At 43.4% G+C, this 23,647-nt stretch overlaps 1 protein-coding gene across 2 annotated transcripts; it reads left to right on the top strand.

The window, feature by feature from the left end:
* The first annotated feature begins 1,081 nt into the window (after positions 1–1,081).
* On the top strand, positions 1,082–10,876 carry LOC133883629 (large ribosomal subunit protein uL1c-like). Of its 2 annotated transcripts, XM_062323000.1 has the most exons (10): positions 1,082–1,801; positions 3,244–3,330; positions 4,573–4,614; positions 4,956–5,061; positions 8,216–8,280; positions 8,367–8,411; positions 8,487–8,594; positions 8,721–8,808; positions 9,418–9,464; positions 10,406–10,876. In XM_062323000.1, exons 1-10 carry the CDS (start codon positions 1,121–1,123, stop codon positions 10,481–10,483), a joined length of 1,347 nt encoding a protein of 448 aa, XP_062178984.1. In that variant the 5' UTR covers positions 1,082–1,120; the 3' UTR covers positions 10,484–10,876. The 2 variants fall into 2 exon arrangements, with proteins under 2 accessions (XP_062178984.1, XP_062178985.1); XM_062323001.1 differs by lacking the exon at positions 8,487–8,594.
* Positions 10,877–23,647: the final 12,771 nt, after the last annotated feature.

Genomic DNA, 23,647 nt, shown 5'->3' with positions numbered 1-23,647 from the left:
GGGCCCACCGGGTAGCCTCAGAGGTGCCCAGTGCGCCCACCCTGTCTTGTTCTTCTGCCAGGGCAGGGTGGCAGGCGGAGCGCTTCGATTCTGGCAACGTTATCCCGAGGCACCTGGATGAAACGGGACGGGACCCGTGCATTTAATGGACCCACGGCCCCCTGCCAGTGCATGGCAGGGTCTGACACTGGGGCGTGGGCAGCTGAGAATGTCAGGATGTCAGGATGTCAGACCGCGCGTGCCTATTAAATGCGGCATTGGGCCTTTGACTGGATGACACCCTGACGACGGGACCCTTCGGGTCGTTGAATGATCTTGCGCGAACCTTCGGGGAACCGAGTCCTCGGGGGCTGCCACGTGCAGCCCCGAGCACTCTCTCCCGAGCACTTCGGTGGGACCTTCGGGGCACCGAGTCCTCGGGGGCTGCCACGTGCAGCCCCGAGCACTCTCTCCCGAGCACTTCGGTGGGACCTTCGGGGCACCGAGTCCTCGGGGGCTGCCACGTGCAGCCCCGAGCACTCTCTCCCGAGCACTTCCTTCTTGGTATTTGGGCTCTGTGGATCATCGGGGAACTAGGGTGCTCGGGAACCAGAAACGGCGGCCCCGAGCACCTTCTCCCGGGACTTAGCTTCTACCTACCTTGCAGGGTGGTGACATGTGGTGGATGGCCGGCCTGGCCTCGGGACTTAGGGACCCCTGGTTCTAAATACACCGAAAGTGTACATAACATTCTACCATACTAGAAATTTTATAATTCAGCTGCTTTTCTTCAACATTATAACGAGCTTAGTTGCAAATACGAATGGTATGCAGATAAAGAAGAGTACGAGAACATCAACTACGACTATTAGGAGGCTGAGGCAACGAGACACGTGGATATTGAATGACTGAAGATGAGACTACAGAAGCTCAATTAAGGGTAGTGAGATAAGCGTTTCATTACATACAGTAACATACAGGTTCGTCTATAATGGGTGTGCGGCTAAGCGGTTCCTCGTATTTTTGTAATATTACGAATTTACCTATTTTTAAATTGCCTTATAATTTTTTTTGGAAATCTCCTTCCCGGAGGCGCAGAGGACGCAGGTAGACAAATGGGCCGGCCCATCAGGAGAGAACGATGCCGAGGACCCAGCTCGCCGTCCACCCGAAGAACCCTCCCATTTCCATCCCTCTCCAAGGACTAGAACCCCAGGCCTCGCCAGTCGCCGCAACCGCGCCTCCCCCCGCGATGGCTCACCTCCGGCTCCTCCTCTCCCACTCGCGGCGCCACACGCAGCCCCATCGCCTCCTCCCTCTCTTCCACTTCTCCTCCGATGCCAACTCCAGCTCCAGCTACCCCACGCCGCCGCCCATCAAGCCCGTCTCCTACGCCCCGAAGCCGCAGCCCCCGCCTGACGAGGCTGCCGCCCCGCCGACCCCGGAGTCACCGAGCGCTGGATCCGGCGCCGATCCCACGCTGCCCCGGCGGCCGCAGCAGCCGATGCCTCCGCGGCAATGGACGCGGCAGGAGGCGCGGTTCGTGAAGGACGCGGCGCCCGCGATCTCGCCCGTCTCGTACCCGTCCAGGGTCGCGCCGCTGCCGGAGGACCGGCCGGCCGGGGGGGAGGGGGAGCCGGAGGCAGAGGAGGGGCTGCGGGGGGAGGGGGAGCGGATCCTGATGGACGCGGCGCGGGCCACGAGGAGCATCTTCGGGATGCCGGTCGAGGAGGAGCAGGTGCCGTATCCCACGCTCATACCCGTCGTGAAGCGGCCGCAGAAAGTCGCCATTGATCTCGTTGACGCCATCCGCCTAGTCAAGGTCTGTTATTGTCGTGATTTGTCTCCACAATACACATAGTTTGATTCGACAATCCACAGAGTCGGATTGGAACAAGACACAACATTCGGTGTTATTCAATGTGATTGTAAATAGTAGCCTGCTAGGTGGAATAATTTCCTTATTTGACCCCGATGTGCACATTAAACATTTTGTTCAAAAGGCACCTATCGAAATCGTTCTATTTTTCTTTGATTTGCAGTCAAGTAGACATGTGCTATGCATTTTAGATATGCTGCACGTGGTGTTGTGTTTTTCTCAGTGAAACAGTGAAACTTGAATTAAAATGTATAGAGTCGTGTCCCTTGTGGTTGTTGCTACTGAACAAGCACAAGCAGTTAGATGCACTGTTTTACGACTCTTGTACTGTCCAGATGTATCGAATCTTTCTGGTTTGAAGATAACATCCCGTGGCCCAAACTCCAGGCAAGGAGAAGGTGGTTCCACATGGCTAGCCTGATGGATGAACTCTAGGTTGGAACAGGCACAAAATTCGGTGTTGTTCACAACGTGATTGCGAATGCTAGCCTGCTAGGTGGAATATATTCCTTATTTGACCTTAATGTGCACATAAATATCATACACATTACGTTTTTTTTGTTCAGAAGGCATTGCTAAAAAATGTGCTACTTTTGTTTGATTTGCATCAAGTAGACATATGTTGTGCATCTGAGATGCTGCACATAGTCTTTTGTTTTTCTATTACAGTGAAATAGTGGAACCTGAACTAGAATCGTGAGATATCGCTGCTGAATAACCACAAGCAGTTGGATTGAACTGTTTGATGACTCCAGTACTGTGCAGATGTCTCAAATCTTTCTGGTTTGAAGATAATACATCCCGTGGCCCAAATGCCTGGCATGTACTTTTGGATTTCATATGATTGTAGATGAACTGGAAATGTAAAAGGCCAAATACTTTCAAGTGTTGGATCGTGTTTATTAAAAGCATACCCTCTTACTGTAGTTTGAACTTTTTATGGTGCATCACTTCATACCTGCAACAAGTTTGTGAGCTTGCATCCTGTAACAGGAAGCCTTGAGGTGTTGTCACGCAATTAAAAAAAATGATCCATACCTTTATTTTTCAAAGCTAATTTGGAATTAGCATTGTGTGAGAATAGTGATACTTCGGTTATTTAACAAAGTGGTAGCCCAAATGCAGAACATAATCACATCTTAGCTTCAAATTTTTAGAATAAGTAGTGGATGCTGAGGAAGTGTGGGTAAAATGCATAGGTTCTGTAAAATTATTAACCCTGAAAATGTCTGTTCAATACCTTCACATCAATTTCCCGCTTTTTGTTCATTGTTTCATCATGATGCAGCTGGACTTGAGCATAGCATGGTCTTTGCCATATTTTTGTATCTAATTTTAGTTAAAAAAGATCAATTTTCTTACTTTGTTCTCTTGCTGTCTTCCAGACCAGTGCAAATGAGAAGAAGCGAAACTTTACTGAAACTGTTGAAGCTCATGTGATGTTAGGTGTTGATCCGCGTCGTGGTGACCAGGTATGCTGTGCTTCTTTTAAAAATACCTAGAAGTATTTTATTATCTTGCTATTTTCTATTCCACGCTACTCTCTCTGTTCTATTTTGTTTGATGTTATTGACTTATCTGCTCTCTCCAAGATATAACTGTGACTGTTACTTTTTACAACTCTGTATTATTAAATATTAATGAAACTACAGCATTAAATAATGTACTTTTAACGACAAATCTAGCTATACGTGTTTCTGATGTCCAATCTTGGTAGTTGTAAACATGCTGATGTTTTCAGTTTAACAAAGTTTGACTGCACAGAAGCATGAAATAAGCAATTAAGAGAGCCTAAATACTTTATAGACCAAGTTTAAGATACTAATAGTGATGTCCAAACAAATTTGAGGGCTTCTGGTGTAGTTTGTTCTTAATTGTTCTTTCAACAGTTCTATTGCAACTGTTGCAGGATCAGTGCTATTCAGTCATGCTCATCTACTCACAAAATCTTGAACAATTTGTTCTTCCTACTCTTTATCGTATGAACCATGAACACAAATACAGTTATTTTGCTTCCTCTTTTTTTTACGAAGTGGTAAACTTGACTTTTTCTGTGGAGTACACTGGGCTGTGTTTTCAAATACCTTAATCTATGGTGGTTTTATCATGTGATCTCAACTTTTGAACTAATGTCCTTATTTGGTTTGAGGTATGGAATGAGTTGGTCCATCACAAATTCACAATGCCATTCTACATGGCCGCAAAGCCAAGAGAAGATGAGGAATGAGGTCATGGCACAAAAATCATGAGATGAACCCATGATGGGCCCCAACCCACCCTAGAATAGGGCTGACCCTCTGTTGAACTGTCCCTTAGTGTACAGAGAACAACTGCTTGAGATAATTTACCAGTTGCAATAGCAAAATGGAATGCCACTTCATTCCGGCATACTCTTCTGTGATGCATGAGTCCCTTAGTGAAAGCTGGGTTAAAGCTCCATAAGTTAAGAGGGATATTGCTAACATGATGATTTAAACTTATGATCTTGCTATTTCCATAGTGGACAATGTAATATCAAATGCACAATAAATTGTCACAAACCCTCTGGTACGAATGTCTAGAAGCTTTATGAAATACTAAGCTATTTTTCTTAACTACTGCCTCATCAGTTCAGTAACCAAGATGATGTGTCGACCAAATGATCTTGTTATGATTGATTGGCTATTGGAACCTTATCATCAGACATACTGATCATACTTCTACCTGGGGTACAGATGGTTCGTGGTGCCTTAACATTGCCTCATGGCACTGGCAAGGTATGAATTTAGCTTTTTAACTATTACTCCCTCCGGTCATAAATATTTGTCGCTTTTGACTTTTCACGTTCTTCAATGTGCAACTTTGATCATTGTTTTCTATTAAAACATAGTTATAAAACCTAATAAAAATATAATATTATGAAAGTATTTTTTAAGACAAATCTACACATGATTTTTATATTTCCAAACTAAATATTCTGGAAGCTATTTATAGTCAAAGTTTTAAAAGTTTGACCAGATCTTGGTCAAAGCGATAAGTATTTATGACCGGAGGGAATAGTTTTTAATGGGTATTTTGTATTGAGATTTTCTTTTGCTTTCTGTTTGTTACTTTTAAGACTGTTAGGGTAGCGGTATTTGCTGAAGGTCCTTTAGCAGATGAAGCTAGAGCTGCTGGAGCAGACATTGTTGGTGGTGATGAGCTAATTGAGGAGATCCGCACAGGTACTGTATTACCCTATTTTGCTTTATAAGCTCCACTTTTCATCGACATGCATGTTTTGTTAGGACACGGATTATTTGAAGTGGGCATTTTTAGAGTATATGGTAAGGATCTGGAAGGATCCAACTGTTATGGTAGGGTTAATAAATCATATCAAATCCTGGTGTTAGAGTATATGGTAAGGATCCAGAAGGATTCGACTGTTATGGTAGGGTTAGATTAGAGTATCACGACTAACCAGGATTTGATAGGATTTATTAGGATTATGACCCCATGTTTCCATCTTATCTCTAAGAGGCTTCTTGCCCTCCAAGTCTTGTAACTATATAATACGCCCTCGAGGCTCAAGCAATACATCGACCACATTGATCCAATTCGCTACTCTTTCATGGTATCGATTAATGTTTTGGTCTTAGCTCCAAAACCGCCGCTTCCGCCACGCCACCCTCGGGGAGATCAATCACCATGATCTCCACCAAGGGCAATCACCATGATCTCCACCAAGGGCTGTGCAACCTATAGCTAGGATTCACGCCGCCGATCGTGTCGATCGACCACCCTAAAGTCTTTTATAGATTTGTTGATCGTTTTTTTCTCGTCGGTCGTTGATCGACGTTTTCTCTTTGGTTTTCCGCTCAAAGATCGATTTGCATCGCCCAACCAGCGTTGTCCTTGCGCGCCTCTACTTTGACTTCGGCAACGACTGCACCAACCTACTTCTCGTCCACAGTTGTGTGAGGGCCAGCTGCGCGCAGCACACAAGGGACGCCTTCATGCGTCATTGCCCGTTGCCCCATACGCACACCTCCACGTCGACTCTTCGTTGTTGCCACCGATTGGGATGTCCTCGACATCATCTAGTACCAGATCTGGTCGTCCCCGACAACGCCGTCACCAACTTTGATGCACGGCATCGTCCACCGTCGTCTCGCTCCGCACGCACCTCGGTCTGATAAGCCGAATTAGAGTATGGTTGCGACATGCATGGCCCCGGGACGGTTGTCCTGAGTACGCGTGCATCGCCTCCGAGCAACAGCCTGCCGCTGCGCACCCCCACGGGAAGTAGTGCCACCGTCTATGGTCATTGCCTCCAGACTGTTGCCATGCCCTCCCTGGCGTATCCCCATCTTCGGTGGCTTCTGCCGCAACTACATCTCACGCATGGCCGCTACGTCACCCCCTCAGGCCGTAGTGTCCGTGCACATGGTCTTCATTGCCATTCCCGCACACAACCCTCTAGCTGGGTCAGGTCACCTCTCTTGATGCAGCTTTTGCCACCGGTCGTACACGCGCCTGGTCTTTGTCACGCTAATGGGGTACTTCTCTGCCTACTTTGAGCACCGTCACGTCTCTCTAGGATACCGGTGTCGCCACTCTAGGCCGCTAGTTCCGCCTCACGTTCAGTCTCTGCCCGTCACAACCTCATCGCCAAAGTCGTTTCTTCCACAACTACACTTTGTCTACTCCAACAACCGCGGGCTGTACCGACACTCCTCCGTGCCGCTCTGTGCACCACAACCGTCACAGAGGTCTTCTCTGCTGGTCCCTCTTAAACTGGCACATGGTTTGTGATGGTCCCTTTCTTAGCACGTTCGATACTAGCAACACCAGTGTGTGCCTTCGTCCCTGACGCGTTCCTACGCTTGGCAAACTTGGTGCAACACTTCGTCCTCGACGGCCTCGACTGCATCGACCTCTCTCTCAACGATTGCTTCGATCGCGTCATCGTCTTCTTCCATAGCGCATCCTTGTGCTCGTGGCTTCAAGTGTGGCTTCCTCATCAACGGCAACCCTGATTGCGGCTACCTTGACCATGACTATTTTATGCGCGGCATCCCCGACCACGGCTACACGCCCTCGCTCTTGGTTACCTCGACATCGGCACAAAGGGCTATCATCTGCATGAGCATCTCGTCGGCCTGCACTCCAGTCACAACATCTGCATTGCATTGGCACCCTTGTTACGACTGCGGGGGGATGTCACTTTGTCTTCCTCTCTAGTCTCATCGTTTGTGACGCTACTACTGCGACTACGGAGGAATGTTAGAGTATATGGTAAGGATCTGGAAGGATCCAACTGTTATGGTATGGTTAGATTAGAGTATCACGACTAACCATGTTTCCATCTTATCTCTAAGAGGCTTCTTGCACTTCAAGTCTTGTAACTCTATATAATATGCCCTCGAGCCTCAAGCAATACATCGACCATATTAACCCAATTCACTACTCTTTCCAGCATGGGTTCATGATCTTATCAGAGCTGTTGGACTGAACTTTGAGATTTGTGCGCTTGGATTTTGTCAAAATTCAGCCGGTTTTTCAATATAGGGGTAGGAGAGAGAAACACAGGTATTGAGTAGGGTGTTCTTTTAATGAGGGCGGGGGATGCCATTTGCTGGCGTACGAGATTCAAGTTATGATTCGGTACCAAGGTGTGGGCGTGCACATGACAGAGTTGGAACATGTTCGGCTATACAGGTTTACTGTAAACAAACGAACATCACCATGAGCTTGAATAAGATGAAAAAGAGAAAATACGCATCATTGAATTTGTACATTGCAAGTCCAAAAGGGCGAGTGAAAAAAAAAAAGAATAGGACCAACTCTTTTTTATCACAAGTCCAAAAATCATAGGTGAACACACCTCTGAAAATCATAGGTGCTCCTTGCAAGTCACGCCCATGGGGTCTAGCGTGGATCTGGACCCTGCACCACCATCACCGCACCCTGCAGGCAGTCTCTAGGGGTAGAGCGGGGGGGGGGGGGGGAAGGGGAGAGAGAGAGAGAGAGAGAGAGAGAGAGAGAGAGCACATTTACATTTCAGACCTTGCTCGGAGCAGAGTCTTTATGGCTGCATACTTCCCTTCATGGGACCCACCCTAGGCTGCTCTCTTTTCAATGGAATTAAGAACTCAGCAAAAGGGGCTCGAAGTGTCCAGCAGAATCTATTATTCTGTATGTATGATGTGTTTTAATTTGAGGAATATTTGCAAGAAGGTGAAACTCAACATTTTCCTTCAATTATTTCCTGTTTTGGTCTCTTGGTACCCTATTGTACTATATCTTTGTAATCGGCGATTTCTTCAGTTTCCATCTTCAATATTTGATACTATTGTTGTTTGGGATTTTTATTTCCACCTATGATTATATGTATAGGAGGAGGCAAACTGAGCTTTGACAAGTGCATAGCGACCCCGATGTTCATGCCTCGTCTTTCAAAGGTACCTCCATAGTAGTGTTGGGCTTATTGATGTTAATTTGTTTATGATTGAAATATTTTAGCATCCTGATTGCTTTGCTTATTCAGGTTGCTAGAATATTGGGTCCACGTGGTTTGATGCCAAATCCTAAGGTAACGATCTTCTCTGGCTTTATTGTGGAATTATGCTCAAAATTCTGCTATTGGTGACACCTTATTGCTTTTTAGCTAGGGTCTGTGACAACTGATGTTTCTGGTGCGGTCAAAGCGGCAAAATCAGGCCGTGTTGATTTTAAAATAGATAAAACTGCTATAGTGCATGTTGGCCTTGGGAAGGTATGAAGATCAGCACTAATGCCAATAGTCTTAGTGATATTATGAATATAATGATATTGGATAGCCGAGCAATTGCAAACTTTGTGATTTGCTGTCTCACGTTATCATTGTTTGTGTTATTTGCAGGTGAACTTTTCGGAGGAGAGTTTACGTGAAAATATAGGCGCTTTTGTGCATGCACTTTTACTTGCTAAGCCGGTGGGCTTAAAGAAAAGTAAGTTATTTGCTGACACTACTTGCACCAGCATTTTCGTTGTACATTGTACCTTATAAGCGGGCATTACTTGTAACTTATGAACTCCCAACATGATTGCTATACAGTTCTTGTGTGGCATATTCAGTGCAAATGCTGGCAAAACATCTGGTTTTCTTCTCTGTCAGATGATGTCTTGTTTTCTTCTTTAAACATCTCTCTTTTAGCTCAAGATAAGATAGTGTACCATACTTTTTAATATTATATTGTATGATCTCTGAGCATGATTGTAGTATAATGATTGTGTAGTATATTTCATACCTCATATGTGGTTCTTTTCAGTACCAATGCTATAGAAATAGCTGATTTACTTTTGACCCATCTCTATCTACACTTAAAATACAAGTTTCACTGGACTGGATGAATCCTGGTAGTGGTAAATATGTTTTCATGCAAGCGTGTTTTGTTTTTACGTACAACTATGCGATTGTGTGATTTGGTTAGCAAGTGTGTCGCTGTTTTTTTGATACGTGAATATTTATGCATTTTATTGCTTCACAGTTGTTGTTCCTTTGATAATTGTGATGAAGCTATCAAGTCCAAACTGTTAATATTCTCCCTTTTTTGCAGCTTCGAAATATGTAGGATATGTGAAGAAGTTCACACTGAGTAGCACAGTAAGTTATCCTCTCTTTAATGTGAAGACAGACATATACTGCAGCATGCATTTTTTATGTTTCCTCGATGCCATGGAATACTACACAAACTAATAAATTGTTAAAATCTTTTACGAGAACTTTGTGCATGTGCTAGCCAAACAACACTTCTATGTACTTTTCTTTAGTGAGAACACTTCTATGTACTTTTCTTTAGTGAGAACATTTTATTCTAGATTGAATGATAATGAACTAGTGATGCATATTTCTCCAGTATCTATACTTTGAGTGGAAGTTTGTTATGACAGAGTGGGCATGGAAAATGAAAGTTTGTTAGGGCAGTGTGCATGAAACAGTAGGGTTGCGCTGGACTCACGCCCCTATCAAGTACTGTATTCAATTCAGAGTGTGGATACATGTTTTGTAAGTTAATACTACAGTTCATAAAGGTGGAGAGAACAATGCAATATCGCTGGATAAAATGTTTGCTAATTGTTTCACGGTTGCTACCTAAGTTGTCTTAAAATGACTCAAACCTCGGCTGTCTGTACTGTGTAGTCTTACGGTGAAGGGAGATGTCTTCTTAATGACCGCAACCAAGCCTCAAAGTACCAGTGCAGTGGATCAAAATGAATTATCAGTTGTAATATCCAATTGCAACAACTAATTCCTAGCAAGTAGCCTTGGCTGCTACGGGCTTGTTTCATCACTAGAAAAGAATGGCAGAGTATTTCTCGGGCTCCACAATCTGTGAGCTAAACTAAAAGTTGAGCTGCTTGTGATATTTGCATGGAAGCATATGCTCAAATATCGCAAGTTCTTTGATTTGTCATTTTCAACTACCATGCATATTTTTTTTTGTGTGACTGAAACTGTAGTGCCTGTGTAATGAATTTTCTCTGGAACATATTCTTAAATAGTTCTTATATTTTATTTTTCTCACTGGAGTAACTTTCTTGCAGATGGGACCTGGATTTCCTGTTACCATACCATCACTATCTGTGGCTGCTGATCATTATAACAAGGTGCAAGTCAGCTGAGTCAACACAATAAAACACAAATGAATCTTTCTTTCTCCACTAGTCGCAGTTGCAGATGGTGTCTTGTTTGGCAGTGGAGCGTGACTGCTAACCAGGTTGAGTACAATTGGCTGGCTGGCTGTTTTGCTACTGGGGATGATAATTTTGTGGACAAGAACTTTCAGCAAACATTATCTCCTTAAATCTCGTGGCATTTCATTGGGGATGTTAAGTTTGTCCTCGGGTCACAGCAGTTATGTGATTGCATTTGCTGGTCCATTTGAGTCATCAAAGGTGTTCTGCAATTTGTTGTACGAAATGTAAACTTGAACTAATTTTTGAAAAGATTGGTAGTTTAGGCCATTTATATTTTTAGATAATAACAAATGAGGGATTGAATCATGCTTCTGAACACTGACCCTTGAGTCAAAGAGCCTTGAATGTACATTCACAAGTGAGAATGAGCCAACTGGGGTAATGTTCTGGGAGTCGCGATCTGTATTGTCGGCTTCTAGAGTTGTTACCCAAGTATGGTTGTGGCCAATGATACGGGGCGATTCAGTTCGTTATCTCGTCCAGTCGCTGCATGTGGAAAACATAAAATGTTTATCTCATGTCTGCCTGGCATATTTGGAGTTGCGTCAAAAGATTTTGACCGCTGTCTTGGGCTGATCGGGGTGCCTGTTTCGAAGCAGATAGGTACAGATCTGTCTGCTTACCTGGTGCGTCAAAATCGGTACTAGCTTGTGATTTATATGAAGATGTGCTTGCAACGGAAACCTTCGGCATATGCTTCAGTATCACGCCCTCAACTCGTGCGGCTTTGGTTTGTTTCACTGGCGGTGTTATCTGTATTTTGTTTTTGGCGATTACGAAGTGACCACACCGGACACACATATATATAAACAGTGGAAACACTCTTAAGTTATCTACTCAAGGATATAACAAATGATAACTCTTTGTACGGACCGTATTTTTGTCGAACTTCATTGGGATTCTGTAACAACTAGGCCCCAATTTTGCTCAACGTCTTAGTTTAAACCTGGCACAATAGCCAATTTCATCCCGAACTTTGCTCATATGCTCAAATTAGTCTTATGAACTATCAAATCAGCTAGTTTAGTCCTTGAAGTATCTATTTCTAGCCGAAAACATCCTTCCTCCTATGTGAAATGTCTATTATTTTCTTACTTCATTGTGAATGTCAATGTGAATATGTGTGTTTGTAAACTGATCTAATTCAGTAAAGCAAACTATCAGCCAGGAGAATTTAGGATCAGTTTACAAATACACATGTTCATATGAACAATATAATTTGCACTCAGTTCGCACATTTTCATATCTACATCAGAAGGAGCGAGTTTTGTTGTGTGCGGTCGGATCAGGTTACGATGGGTTCCAATAAAGCAAAGCTATAATGGATATTTCACAATGAAGCAAGGATATAATAGAAATTTCACATAGAAGGAAGGATGTTTTTGGCTGAAAATAGATACTTCAGGGACTAATTGACCCACTTGATAGTTTAAGGACTAATTTGAGCCTCTGAGCAAAGTTTAGGAACTAAATTGGTTGATTTGATAGTTCAAAGAGTAATTTGAGTTTCAGAACTAAGTTTAAAGACGAAATTAGCTGCCTTCAAACTTTCACAAACATGCTGGATATTACAATCTCTCTCCGTTAAAACGGTTGATGCCATGAGAACGTACATTATGAACGACAAATGCCCAGAAGCACCTTTGGTACAATGTCCTTGTCGTGTGTGCCTCGAAGAGGAGCTAGAAAGGGACCATGCTACGAGACGAGTAGTTTATTATGTCACGGGTTAGGTACTACACCAATATGTTCCTATGATGTTTTCTATTTTCTTCAATAGGACACATCAATAGGATTTTGGTACTCGATCAGGGCTGAAGCTTTGGCATCCTTCACCTGGACAAGCACTTTGTGCATACCCAACAAAACTAGTGGACCCAAACCGACATTTAACATATCTATGCACACTAAGTGAAAAATAGATATGAGTGACGGGTGATAACATTAATGAGTGACGGGTAATGTACTTATCACTCCGAATGTGTCACTGATGACTAATCATTGGTGACAGTTTCGTACCTGTCACCAATGATGAACAAATATGATAGGTATTAACTGTTACCTGTCACCTATGACCGTCTCCTATGTACTAGGGAGAAAATTATAGGTGACGAGTAATTTTACCTGTCACCTATGGATTAGTTATAGGTGACGGGTGATTTCTACACCCGTCACTTATGTTCTTTATAAGTGACGGATAGCTATGTTACCCGTCAGTTATAGCTTTCACCCATGTACTGGGAGAAGGACATAAGTGACGGGTAACCTAGCTACCCGTCACTTATGTCCCTCTTGCTCGGTAGGAATAAGCTGTTTCCTGGCTGCATCTTGGAACGTAGCTAGGATTTGACAGCTGTCTTCTTCCTACAAACAATAGCAATACATCCAAATACATATCGACAAACACACTTGTAGGAGTACTCGCTTCATTACAGAATTGCAAATATTACAAAGTTCAAATGTATTCATTATAGAATAACAAATGTTACAAAGTTCCGATCAACTCATAATTACTTAAGACTTCACAGTTTAAGGCTTCTGTAGTGGAACTCGCCCTGTGGGCTAATAACGTCAGACACCACGAACTCAGCGATTCGTCGTCGAATATCCGTGAGTGCACCGGCGTCGAGAAACATACACTTGTATTGCCGCATAATTTAACGCGTAACCAATGTCATGTTACCATGGAATTAAACTAATTACAGAAATTAGTTATGAATAATCTTGTATTGAACTTACATTAGGGGATTTGATATTCTTTGCTCGGAGCATGAGGAGCATGTTCCATGTAACATAGAATCCACAGGTGTTGCCCGATGGTTGTTGGTGGCACTGCTGAAAAGAAACTTTACTGTTAGATGAAAAGAGAAAAGAAAACATCAACAAAGAATATTTGGTATTTTTGTTTGGTAGCACTTACCGCGTACCCGGTCTTGTGTGTCAGCCTACGACTGGCTTTCGTGTCGTAGTCAGGTTATGCTCGAAGGTACTTGTCGAAAGCCCTGTATAAAGAGGGATCGATTATGGAGCCTTTGAATGTTAGAAAAGTTTAATATGTGAACTAAGACAGGTAGAACTTACATATCAAGGAGTTATTTTACAACTCTGTAATCACACGATCTAAGTTTACCTTTTGCAGATGTTGGTCTTGACGAGTTGACGCAAAACACCAAGTCCCACTCGAGCAAATGTTAAGTAAGATCCAATGGCCACCGGTGTTGTGGGTGCCCATCAGGTACTTCACTTTTGAGTATTGTTGCATTTCCCTGGCCACATGATTCGCATCGTAGTCGGGGTGAAGTTGGATGACCGATATTGTAATGGGCTCAGGGTCAAGAAATGCGACGGGATCCTTGTTCTTCCTTATTTCTTTCATCAAGTGTCTACAGATAAGGACACAATTAGATTCAAGTCTTAATGGTATTAATTAATGAATATCCAGTATCATGGGACTTACAATATGAAGACCCATAATAACGATACATCCAGGCCATCAAGGTTGAAGAGCTTGTATAAGTTATTGAAACCCACAATGAAGTAGCCATCTTGATCACTTAAGAAGTGTCATCGTTTGTATTGTATGACTATAGACTGTTCATTGCTGTCTCTACAAGTCTGTACATAATAATTATGCAAGTCGATACATGCTTTTCCCGCCCTTGCTAGCTCATCTACCATCATCAAGGGCTTCCCATATTTGAATTTCGTGTTGGCCTGAGTTCACACTGGTGCAATGTCCGTGAACTTCTTCATCGGTACAATGGACTTCGACTTCGACGGTACAATGGCCTTCCACATCTCTGGTAGGGGCTTCTTAGAGTCTTTCTTCTCGACCTCCTTTTCCTTCTTCTTTTTTGGGCTCTCTGGGGAGACGGTATTGGGTCTGGAAGCGAGGCTGTCGGATGGGGAGGAGAATGCGGTGAAGCCGGCTTCTCTGGAGGAGGAGAAGGTAGTGAAGCTACCTTCTCAGGAGGTGACCGGCGCGATGGCGGTGCACTTGGAGCTCATCCAGACTGGGATGCACTGGAGAGCACGATGTCACCTCTCTTCCACTGGATCCTTTGATGAAGAGCTTCACAGAGAGTTATAACTTCCTCATTGGGGGGACCTCCAACACGTAATCAGTGGCATTGCTATGTACCATATCCACCGTAACCACGGCATAGCCTGCACGTATTGGGACTGTATGTAAGATATGGACGCCTGGAAGCACTTGGCCCCTTGCAACCTCGATGTGATATCCGCCAGGCCTGATTACAAGGCTGCAGGACGTGGGCCCTTCTAGCAGGTCCATTGTATCCGGCTCAGTCTCGGTAGTAGCTACTTGTTGCTCGACCACCCTGGAGGCGCAGCTACTCTTCCCTGCAGCTCCAGGGCTAAAATCCTGTGGCATGGAAATCTCTATTCCCTTTGCTGCAAGCTGCCCCATGATGCTTGAGTAAACTTTCTGGGTGATGTCTCGTGTCAATGCATCCACATCCACTGCATCTGACCTCTTCCTCTTCTTGTACATCCCGATGTATTTGGGAAAGCCGTATTTCCAGTCCTGGGAACTTGATACACCTCACACTCGACCTGGGTGCTCTGGGTTTCCCAGCGCCGCTGTGAGAACATCACTTTCCCTGACCCCAGTGAAAGAACCTTAGCTGGCTTCGGCTACCTTTTTTTGACTTTTTTTGCGACTGCATGGGTTTCGCTGTTTCTGAATGTGATTTCCTCGCTATCAAATAGCTCACCACTTGCACACAAATATGACCACGATCATCCCGTGAATTGATTCCAAGGATTCTCGTGGCCTTCTCTGGCTAATTTCTCATCCTCTGCCTGCCATTTCGCCCTTTTCCCAGCGTAACCTGCTGTGTCGGTCCTGTAGTCATGCTTGTTCTTAGCACGAAGCTGCTTCTTCTTCCCACTCTCCGTCTTGAACTGCTCTGAGCTCTTCATCTGCACAAAATCATCCCAATCTTCTGGTATCAGGTATTTGTAGCTCTCGTAGGGCGCCACCCCTTTTGCTAGGTAACGATTCACAAGCTTGCTCTTAAAGCTTTGGTGAAGTTTTGCGATCGCTCATTGCTGCATTGATCGTGGCGTTCTTTTGACCCTCGCTCATGTTTCCAGGGTACTCCAGATACTTCATGACGATATTATTGAACAAGTCTCTTTTTGCTTCGTCACTGAGGTCATTGAACTTAGTTGTTATTGACACCCTCTCCCGAGCAATGAGCTCTGCGACCCTCCAAAATCTTTTCAGGGCCTTTTCATCTGTAGGCAGCCCATCAGCATTGATTCCTGTGACGGTAACCTTGTCCGTCGGCCACTGTGTTTGTGTCCTTAGCTTTCGGGTGCGTGCAACACTACCAGCTGTTTGGCTTGGAGACTGCGTTGCCGCCATCTATAGAGAAAAAATGGGAGTTTACATAAACAAAAAATATTCCTCCATTCGACAAGTATAAAATGTGTTGACTCGCTCGTATCAATACCTCTTCAGCGGGATTGTATTCTTCGTCACTTGCCCGACGTTGGCTCTCCCGACTCGGTGACAGGTCAGGGCTCGGGCTGTGATACTGGCTTTCGTTGCTGCTGGAGGAGGACGTCGGGTGCGGGATTAGGCTCCTATCCGCCCCATCTTGTGCTGGGGTGGCCTCTAGTGCTAGCATCCTCTGTGTTTTTGGTTTTTTAGGGGTGACAGTCCTCTTCTTCTCCATGGTTTCTTAGAGAAAAGAAAAGGAATCAAGGTTAACGATTATGATCCAAATTTCACCATTGGCTCCAACTAATACCTAACGAACCTTATCATGCAACTAACATATATAAGTAACCGAAAAGTAACACTAATAGCAGATATACCAACAGTCCACCAATATCCCATTTCTTAAGTCACAAAAGCATATATAAGCTTTATTGGGCAAGGAACTTTGAGGATCAAATAACATACACTAAAATGCCATTGCTGATCCGATCTAGAATTGGAGAAGGCATTAAATTTTAATTTTGAAACAAACCATAACAATTTTCCAACTAGTGTCAAAACATTTTCATATCTGCAAAAGGTGAGCCTAGCAAAATAGTGCATTGTGAAACAGTGCTAACAAGCACCATATAAAGACCTGATGGCCTATCTTCTGCAAGAGCTAAAGAATCAAACCCCCTGGCTGATGAACAGGGGAAGTAACAAAGGATAACCAAGATACAAACCCACCATATATCTTTAGTGGATCAAACTGCAAGAAGGAAACAAAAGGAACCTTGAACCAACTTCAAGATATACCTAAAAGCAATTCGAAGATGCCCTTCGGTGGATTAGTTGGGTTTTCTCTGTTGGACAATACCATTCATGCAAGAAATGCTTTAACCCTTAATTATCTCATGAAATAACAATATGATTCTCTAAGGGAGAAGGAGAAGGGGGAATTGATGCGTGAAGCACAACGACAACATACCAAGATTATCGGCCTCTACCCATGTTTTCGCTGATGCTACTCAAGCTACTATTGCCATGGATGCTTTGCAAGGTGAGCTTGACATATACAGATACTTTCTGAACTATGTAGTTGACACTAAGTCATTTGTCAGATTTACTTCCTAAACACTTTTGATTGCATTTAGTCATATACCAATTGCTTTTGTTCTTTTATGTTGAAAACCTTGACTACACCGCGTTCAGGCATTGGTCTTACCAGCATCCATTTCTCATGCATGCCTCAAGTGTTGCCTTGTATTGTTTTAAACTGAAATCTACCTTCTCTTTTACTTGTAGTGTTAGAAAGTGCATAGTAAACCTTTATAATCCTTTACCACCACTATGCATGTCAATATTTTGATTTGTTACATGGAAATGATATCGGTACATTCATCTTCACATGTATTTTTTAATAAGATTACATTTATTTTTTATAGCATATGATTAGAAAACTAATGCCCAAAGGTGTGTATTGTGGACTATTGATGTCCAAATGACAAGTAAAAGGGAATGGATGGAATAACTATTTATATCGCTACTTTGGGCTTCAAGATCCTTAGGCCAAGAGCCAAAATACTCAAGTCTGTTTGTGGGATACAATTCTTTCAGGTGAATTAGATATCCGTTACTTTGGTGTTGAAATATTGGCCAACCAATCGAAAGTAGGTTGTGTAATTCTTGTCTGTAGAGTACAACACTAAAATTCTGTAAATTTTGCTCGACATGATCACTGACTAGTCATTGGTGATTATGTCACTAAGTGGTCATTGTCTGTAGAGTACAACTCTTTTGCTCGACTATTGATGTCCAAATGACAAGTAAAAGACAATTCAACAAATTTCTTACTATATAGTTCTTTAGATCACATCTCCTCATGTATTCTCAGTGGCTAAGAACAAATGTAGTGGCCGCAACAGACAAAGGATGTACATAGGCAAGAAAGGAAATGCATTGGAATACCCAAGGGGGGCGATGACGCGATGGCGCGTGGTGACGGCGACGGGGTCGGGGGGCGACGGTGACGACGACGGGGTCAGGGGGCAACGGCGACGGCAATGGGATCGGGGGGCGACAACGACGGCAACGGGGTCGGGGTGCGATGGCGCGTGGCTACGACGACGGTGTTGGGGGGCGATGACGACGGGTCGATGGCGACGGGTGGACAGAGACGGCTTGTGGCAGCGGGTGGAGGACGATGGCGACAGCTCATGGCAGCGGGTGGAGGACGACGGCGACGGCGAACCCTAGCTTTGCGCAGGCAAAAAGACTTAGGAAAACGAGACTGAGCACGCAAGGACTAGCTAGGGTTATATTAAAAAAAGTCATAGGTGACGGGTGATAATATTGCCCGTCATCTTTTACTTCGACTTGGCCTGTACATATCAGACATAGGTGATGGGTGATAATATTACCCGTCACTTATAATTATAACCCGTCACTTATTGTAAGTAAAAGGTGACGGGTTATAATATTACCCGTCACCTTTTACTTCGACTCGGCCTATACATGTAAGTGATAGGTGATGAGTGGTAAATGTCAATCGTCACTTATTGTGTGTAAAAGGTGACAGGTTATTAATATCACCCGTCACCTTTTACTTCGACTCGGTCTGTACATACAAATGATAGGTGACGGTTTATAAATGTCACCAGTCACTTATTTACTATAAAAGGTGTATTGGAAGTAAAAATTCAAATTTTACATTAATATTAAAAATTCAAATTTTACATTAATATTAAAAATTCAAATTTGACATTAATATTACAAATTCAAATAACTTTGAAACTTAAAATTCAATTTTGACATTAACATTAACAATTCAAATAACTTAAAAGTCAAATTTTCCATTAATATTACAAATTTGACATTAATATTACAAATATGTCATTAATATTACAAATATCACACTGAAATTCAAATTTGTCGTTTTCGTGCTTTCTTGACATGGATCCCTTCGTTATGGTCAGGGCGGATGTATGGAGTTTCCTCGATCGGCGAAAGGCGTGGCACGACTGCAGTAGCAAAAGGGGGGATTTCATTGAATTGATTGAACTCCTCCTCATCAACGACGTTTGCAACTCTGACGATGCGTCTTTTCCCAGCGAGAACCACATGGAGTTTCTTCTTTGTTGTGTCAGTCACATAAAAGACTTGGCGAACATCTTTAGCGAGTATAAAGGGTTCCGACTTGTATCCGGCATGTGTGAGATCAATGCTAGTGAACCCATACTTGTCATTAGTGACACCCTTTACCCCACATACCCAACGACACCAAAACAGGGCTACCTTGAATCCCAAGTAGTTCAGCTCCCAGATCTCCTCTATTTGACCGTAGTATGTGCCCCTTTGCATGTCGTTGTCATAAGCTTCTATACGGACACCACCGTTCTAGTATATGCTCTTCTCATCTTGGGCAACCGTGTAAAATGTGTATACGTTTATACCGTACCCTTGATATGTCATAATTGTGTATATAGGGCCCGATGCCATTTTTTTTATCAGAGCACTTGTAGGAGTACTCGATTGCCTGATTCGATCTCGGAACCAAGTCGTAAACCTTCGCATATGTTGCCTCGCAACCCAAGCTTCAGTTTGCCCTGGATTCTCTTCAAGCAGCATCTGCTTGTTCTCATCGACATATCGGCACACTTCGCTCATTTGTTGCAGCACGAGGAAATGAGCTTGGTCGTAAGCCTTCGGATTAGGAAAACTCCCACACCTGCGAGCCTCCCCTCATGGCGAGACTTAGGAACGCCAATTGGGTTATTTGGGTCAATGTAATTAATAGACTACTTCAATACCTCCTCTGTCGCGTAACCTTGCATGATGTAGCCCTCAAGAAAAGCTCGATTCCTTACGTACGACTTGAGAATGCCCATATATCTCTCGTATGGAAACATGTGATGCAGGAACACGGGGCCAAGGTAGTGTATCTCCTTCACGAGGTGAGCAGTGAGATGTACCATGATATCGAAATGATGGTGGGAAATACATCTCAAGAATACATAGAGTCTCAAAGTGTCTTCTTTCTAGCTCCTCCAACGAGTCTGGATCGAGCACCTTTTGTTCAATTGCATTGAAGAAAAAGCACAGGCTCAGGATAGCCTCGCGAACCTTTATTGGGAGGATGTTCCTAATTGCTACCGCAAGCAGTGATGTCATCATCACATGGCAATCATGGGACTTCATTATAGCGAAATTCATTTTTAGCTCTTTCACCAAGACAAGTCTTGTGATGTTGGACGAGTAACCAGAGGGAACTTTCACATTGTGCAAGAACTCGTAGAATTCTTTTTTCTCCTTCCTAGAGAGAGTGATAGCTACTGGGGGTAGGTGTTTTCCTTTGTCCGTATCTTGTGCATGGAGCTCCAGCCTTAAGCCCATTTCTTCAAGGTTAGCTCGTGCATTCTCATGATTCTTTCCTTTTCCCTTTATTTGGAGCAATGTACCAATCAGACTCTCGTAGATATTCTTCTTCACATGCATGTTGTCGATAGAGTGACGAACATCTAATTTCCCAATACTCTAGCTCGAATAGTATTGATTTCTTGTTCCACATTCCTAATTGTTCATCATCCTTAGAGGATTTATTTCGCTTGCCAAGGACAAAATTGATATTCTTAACTTGATTGTGGACATCTTCCCCGCTGAAATGCCTCGGAGGTAATGCTTTCTCCCTTGTGCCATCGAACTGCTTGTCCATGTTTCGGTACGGGTGTTTCCTGGGAAGGAAACGTCGATGCCGCATGTACACTGTTTTCTTTGAGTTGTTCAACCTCAAACAGCATGTGTCATCTAAGCAATGGGGGCAGGCTTCACTTTTTCTTTTACTCTGACCTGACAAGTTACGAAGTGCAGGCAGATCATTGATGGTGACGAACAACATGACGTGAAAGGTAAAGTACTCTTGCTTGTACTGATCCCAAACCTCGACGCCTTCTAACCAGAGTTTCTTAAGATCATCGACTAAAAGCCTGAGGTACACATCTATATCGTTGCCATGTTGTTTTTGTCCTGATATCAAGATCGACAACATAATGTATTTCCGCTTGTTACAAAGCCAGGGTAGAAGGTTGTAGATCGACAATATAACAGGCCAGGTGCTATGCGAGGTACTTATGTTACCGAATGGATTCATGCCATCCGTGCTCATAGCAAACCTAATATTTCTCAATTCTTCGGCAAACCAACCAAATGTGGAATCAACGATTCGCCACTGAGCGGAATCTATTGGGTGCCATATCATTGTGTCGTTCTTACGACCCTCCTTATGCCAACACACCAATTGGGCCTCCTTTCTGTTAGCAAACAGACGCTTCAAACGGGGAACTATAGGAAACTACCACACCACCTTCCTAGGACCACCTTTACTTTTCTTGCCTTCTTCCCCGTCACCATCGTCATTTCTATGCTTATATCAATGGGTTTCACACACGGGACATTGATCCAGCTCTGCATACTCTCCACGAAATAAGATACAATCTTGCTTACATGCATGTATTTTTTCTATTTCCAGTCCTAAAGGAAAAATTATCTTCTTCGTGTCGTCGACGCCCTTGGGCACCAAGTTCCCCTCCGGTAGCATGTCCCTTAGCAGATCCAGCAATGCTTCAAAACTCTTGTCAGTCCAACCATGGATTGCGATAAAGGGGCATTTTGGAATCCCGCATAAATTCCTGGAATTTAGCAAACTCACTATTGTTATACTCATCGTGCTGCTCAACATCCCACATCATCTGGTCCACATTCTCTACAAAATCATCGAGATCATTATCATTCAAACCTAATATGTCCTCATCCCTGAGATCATGATCCATTTCATCGGATGTAAGTCCTTGATCTACAGTGTCAGCATGGGGGGCCCGATCCATCTCTCCCTCGTTAAGGCCTTCTTCACCATATTTGTTCCAACATGTATAATTCTCTTTAAATCCACGCATGACCAATTGTGCACGGATATTGTCTGGTTTTGGGAACTTTTCATTCCTGCAGTCGCTACATGGACAATACATTGCCGTTATACCACGATCTTTCATATCCGCCAAGGCAGTACTCATGAAATGCTTCACCCCGCTCAGGTACTCCGTACAAGTTCGGGTCTCAAGGTACATCCAACTTCTGTCCGTCATCTACAATTAATGTAAAAACATTCATTCTTCATTAATAATGACCTTAATTTTGAGGTTAAGCACGCGATTAAAATCTCCAACAAATACACTAGATCTGTGGCATCGCACGGTAGATCGGCCAAACCTAGTACCAAATCTAACATAAATACAACTCACTTGTACTAAGATTTTGGATAAAGATGCAAAATGACCGATTACAACTCAAAGCACAACAAATCTACCAAATAGGGATGAGAGGAGAAGGAAAGGGGGAGATACAAACCTTCAAAGACCTAGCACCAATTCAAACTTCAAATTAATTAAATATTAGAGAGTCTCCAGTGGAACCGAAGAAAATCGCCAGAACTATCGCTTGGTACTGTTGACTACTGTACGGCCCGCACAGTGGCTGCCAGCTAGTTTTATATAACAGATGTAAGTAATAAGTGACAGGTGATAATATAACCTGTCACTTATTACTACTCATAAGTGACGGGTCATATTACGACCCGTCACTTATTACTGGACCAGGGAGACCTGTCACCTATGCCATGTCATAAGTGACGGATTGTACCATGACCCGTCACTTATGACTGGTGCCGGCAGAACTGTCACTTATGACCAGGTTATAGGTGACGGTTTTAATCGTCACCTGTCAATTATGATCGGTGCCGGGAGAACTGTCACTTATGACCAGGTTATATGTGACGAGTATACACCCTGTCCCGACCAGAGGTGACATAAGTGATGGGTACTGTGATAACCCGTCACTAAATTGTTTCTCCTTTGTCCGTCTTTCACGTAGTGGATCACCTGGCTAGTAGCTATCGACTATAGATCGGGATAAAGTACACGTAATGTAGAAAGGTTCGGATGTCTTGAAGGATAATAGCTCTATGTCCTGTATGTTGCTTTGAACCTTGTATTAACTCGAGAAGAAAACTACAAAGTGGGATGTCTAGATCTAATCTCTAAGCTATTAGGAAAGTTCTTCTCCTATTCTTGAAGCTTAGAACTGGATTAACCTCTGTTAGCTTGTCCCGACTCTAACTTTGTTGTCTTGGTTGTACCCCTACTTTAGTTTATATAGTCGGGCGGGGAGAGGTCGTGTCCTACTTGGAGTCCTGAGTGTAATCAACTTAAGTCGTGTCTCCATGGGTATATGGGGTATTTGCTTTCTTATCCAGAGATTGTTTCCATGTACATATAGATCTTGTACAGGGAGAACAAGATTGTGTCATACTTACCAAGGTGGCTTCAAGAAACCCACAACATGGTAACTGGACATGTGTACGATGGATATTTCATCCTTGCAATATATTGCATTTCTAGTAATATTTTAAATTATTAAGTATATATTCCACTATGAAGCGCCCCGGGTTACCCCCAGTGCTTAAAACTATTATTATACCAGTCCCTGGATCAGTCATTGATAAATAAGAGTCTTACAATAGATGAAACCACAGTCATACAACACGGGGAGTGGTGAGAAGGATCCGCCATCCTAAACATACATAAAGG

The sequence above is a fragment of the Phragmites australis genome, chromosome 10 (genome assembly GCF_958298935.1).
Source record: "Phragmites australis chromosome 10, lpPhrAust1.1, whole genome shotgun sequence".
Taxonomy (NCBI): Eukaryota; Viridiplantae; Streptophyta; class Magnoliopsida; order Poales; family Poaceae; genus Phragmites; species Phragmites australis.
The sequence above is the reverse complement of the archived record's forward strand: the minus strand, read 5'-3'. Positions and strand labels throughout refer to the sequence as shown.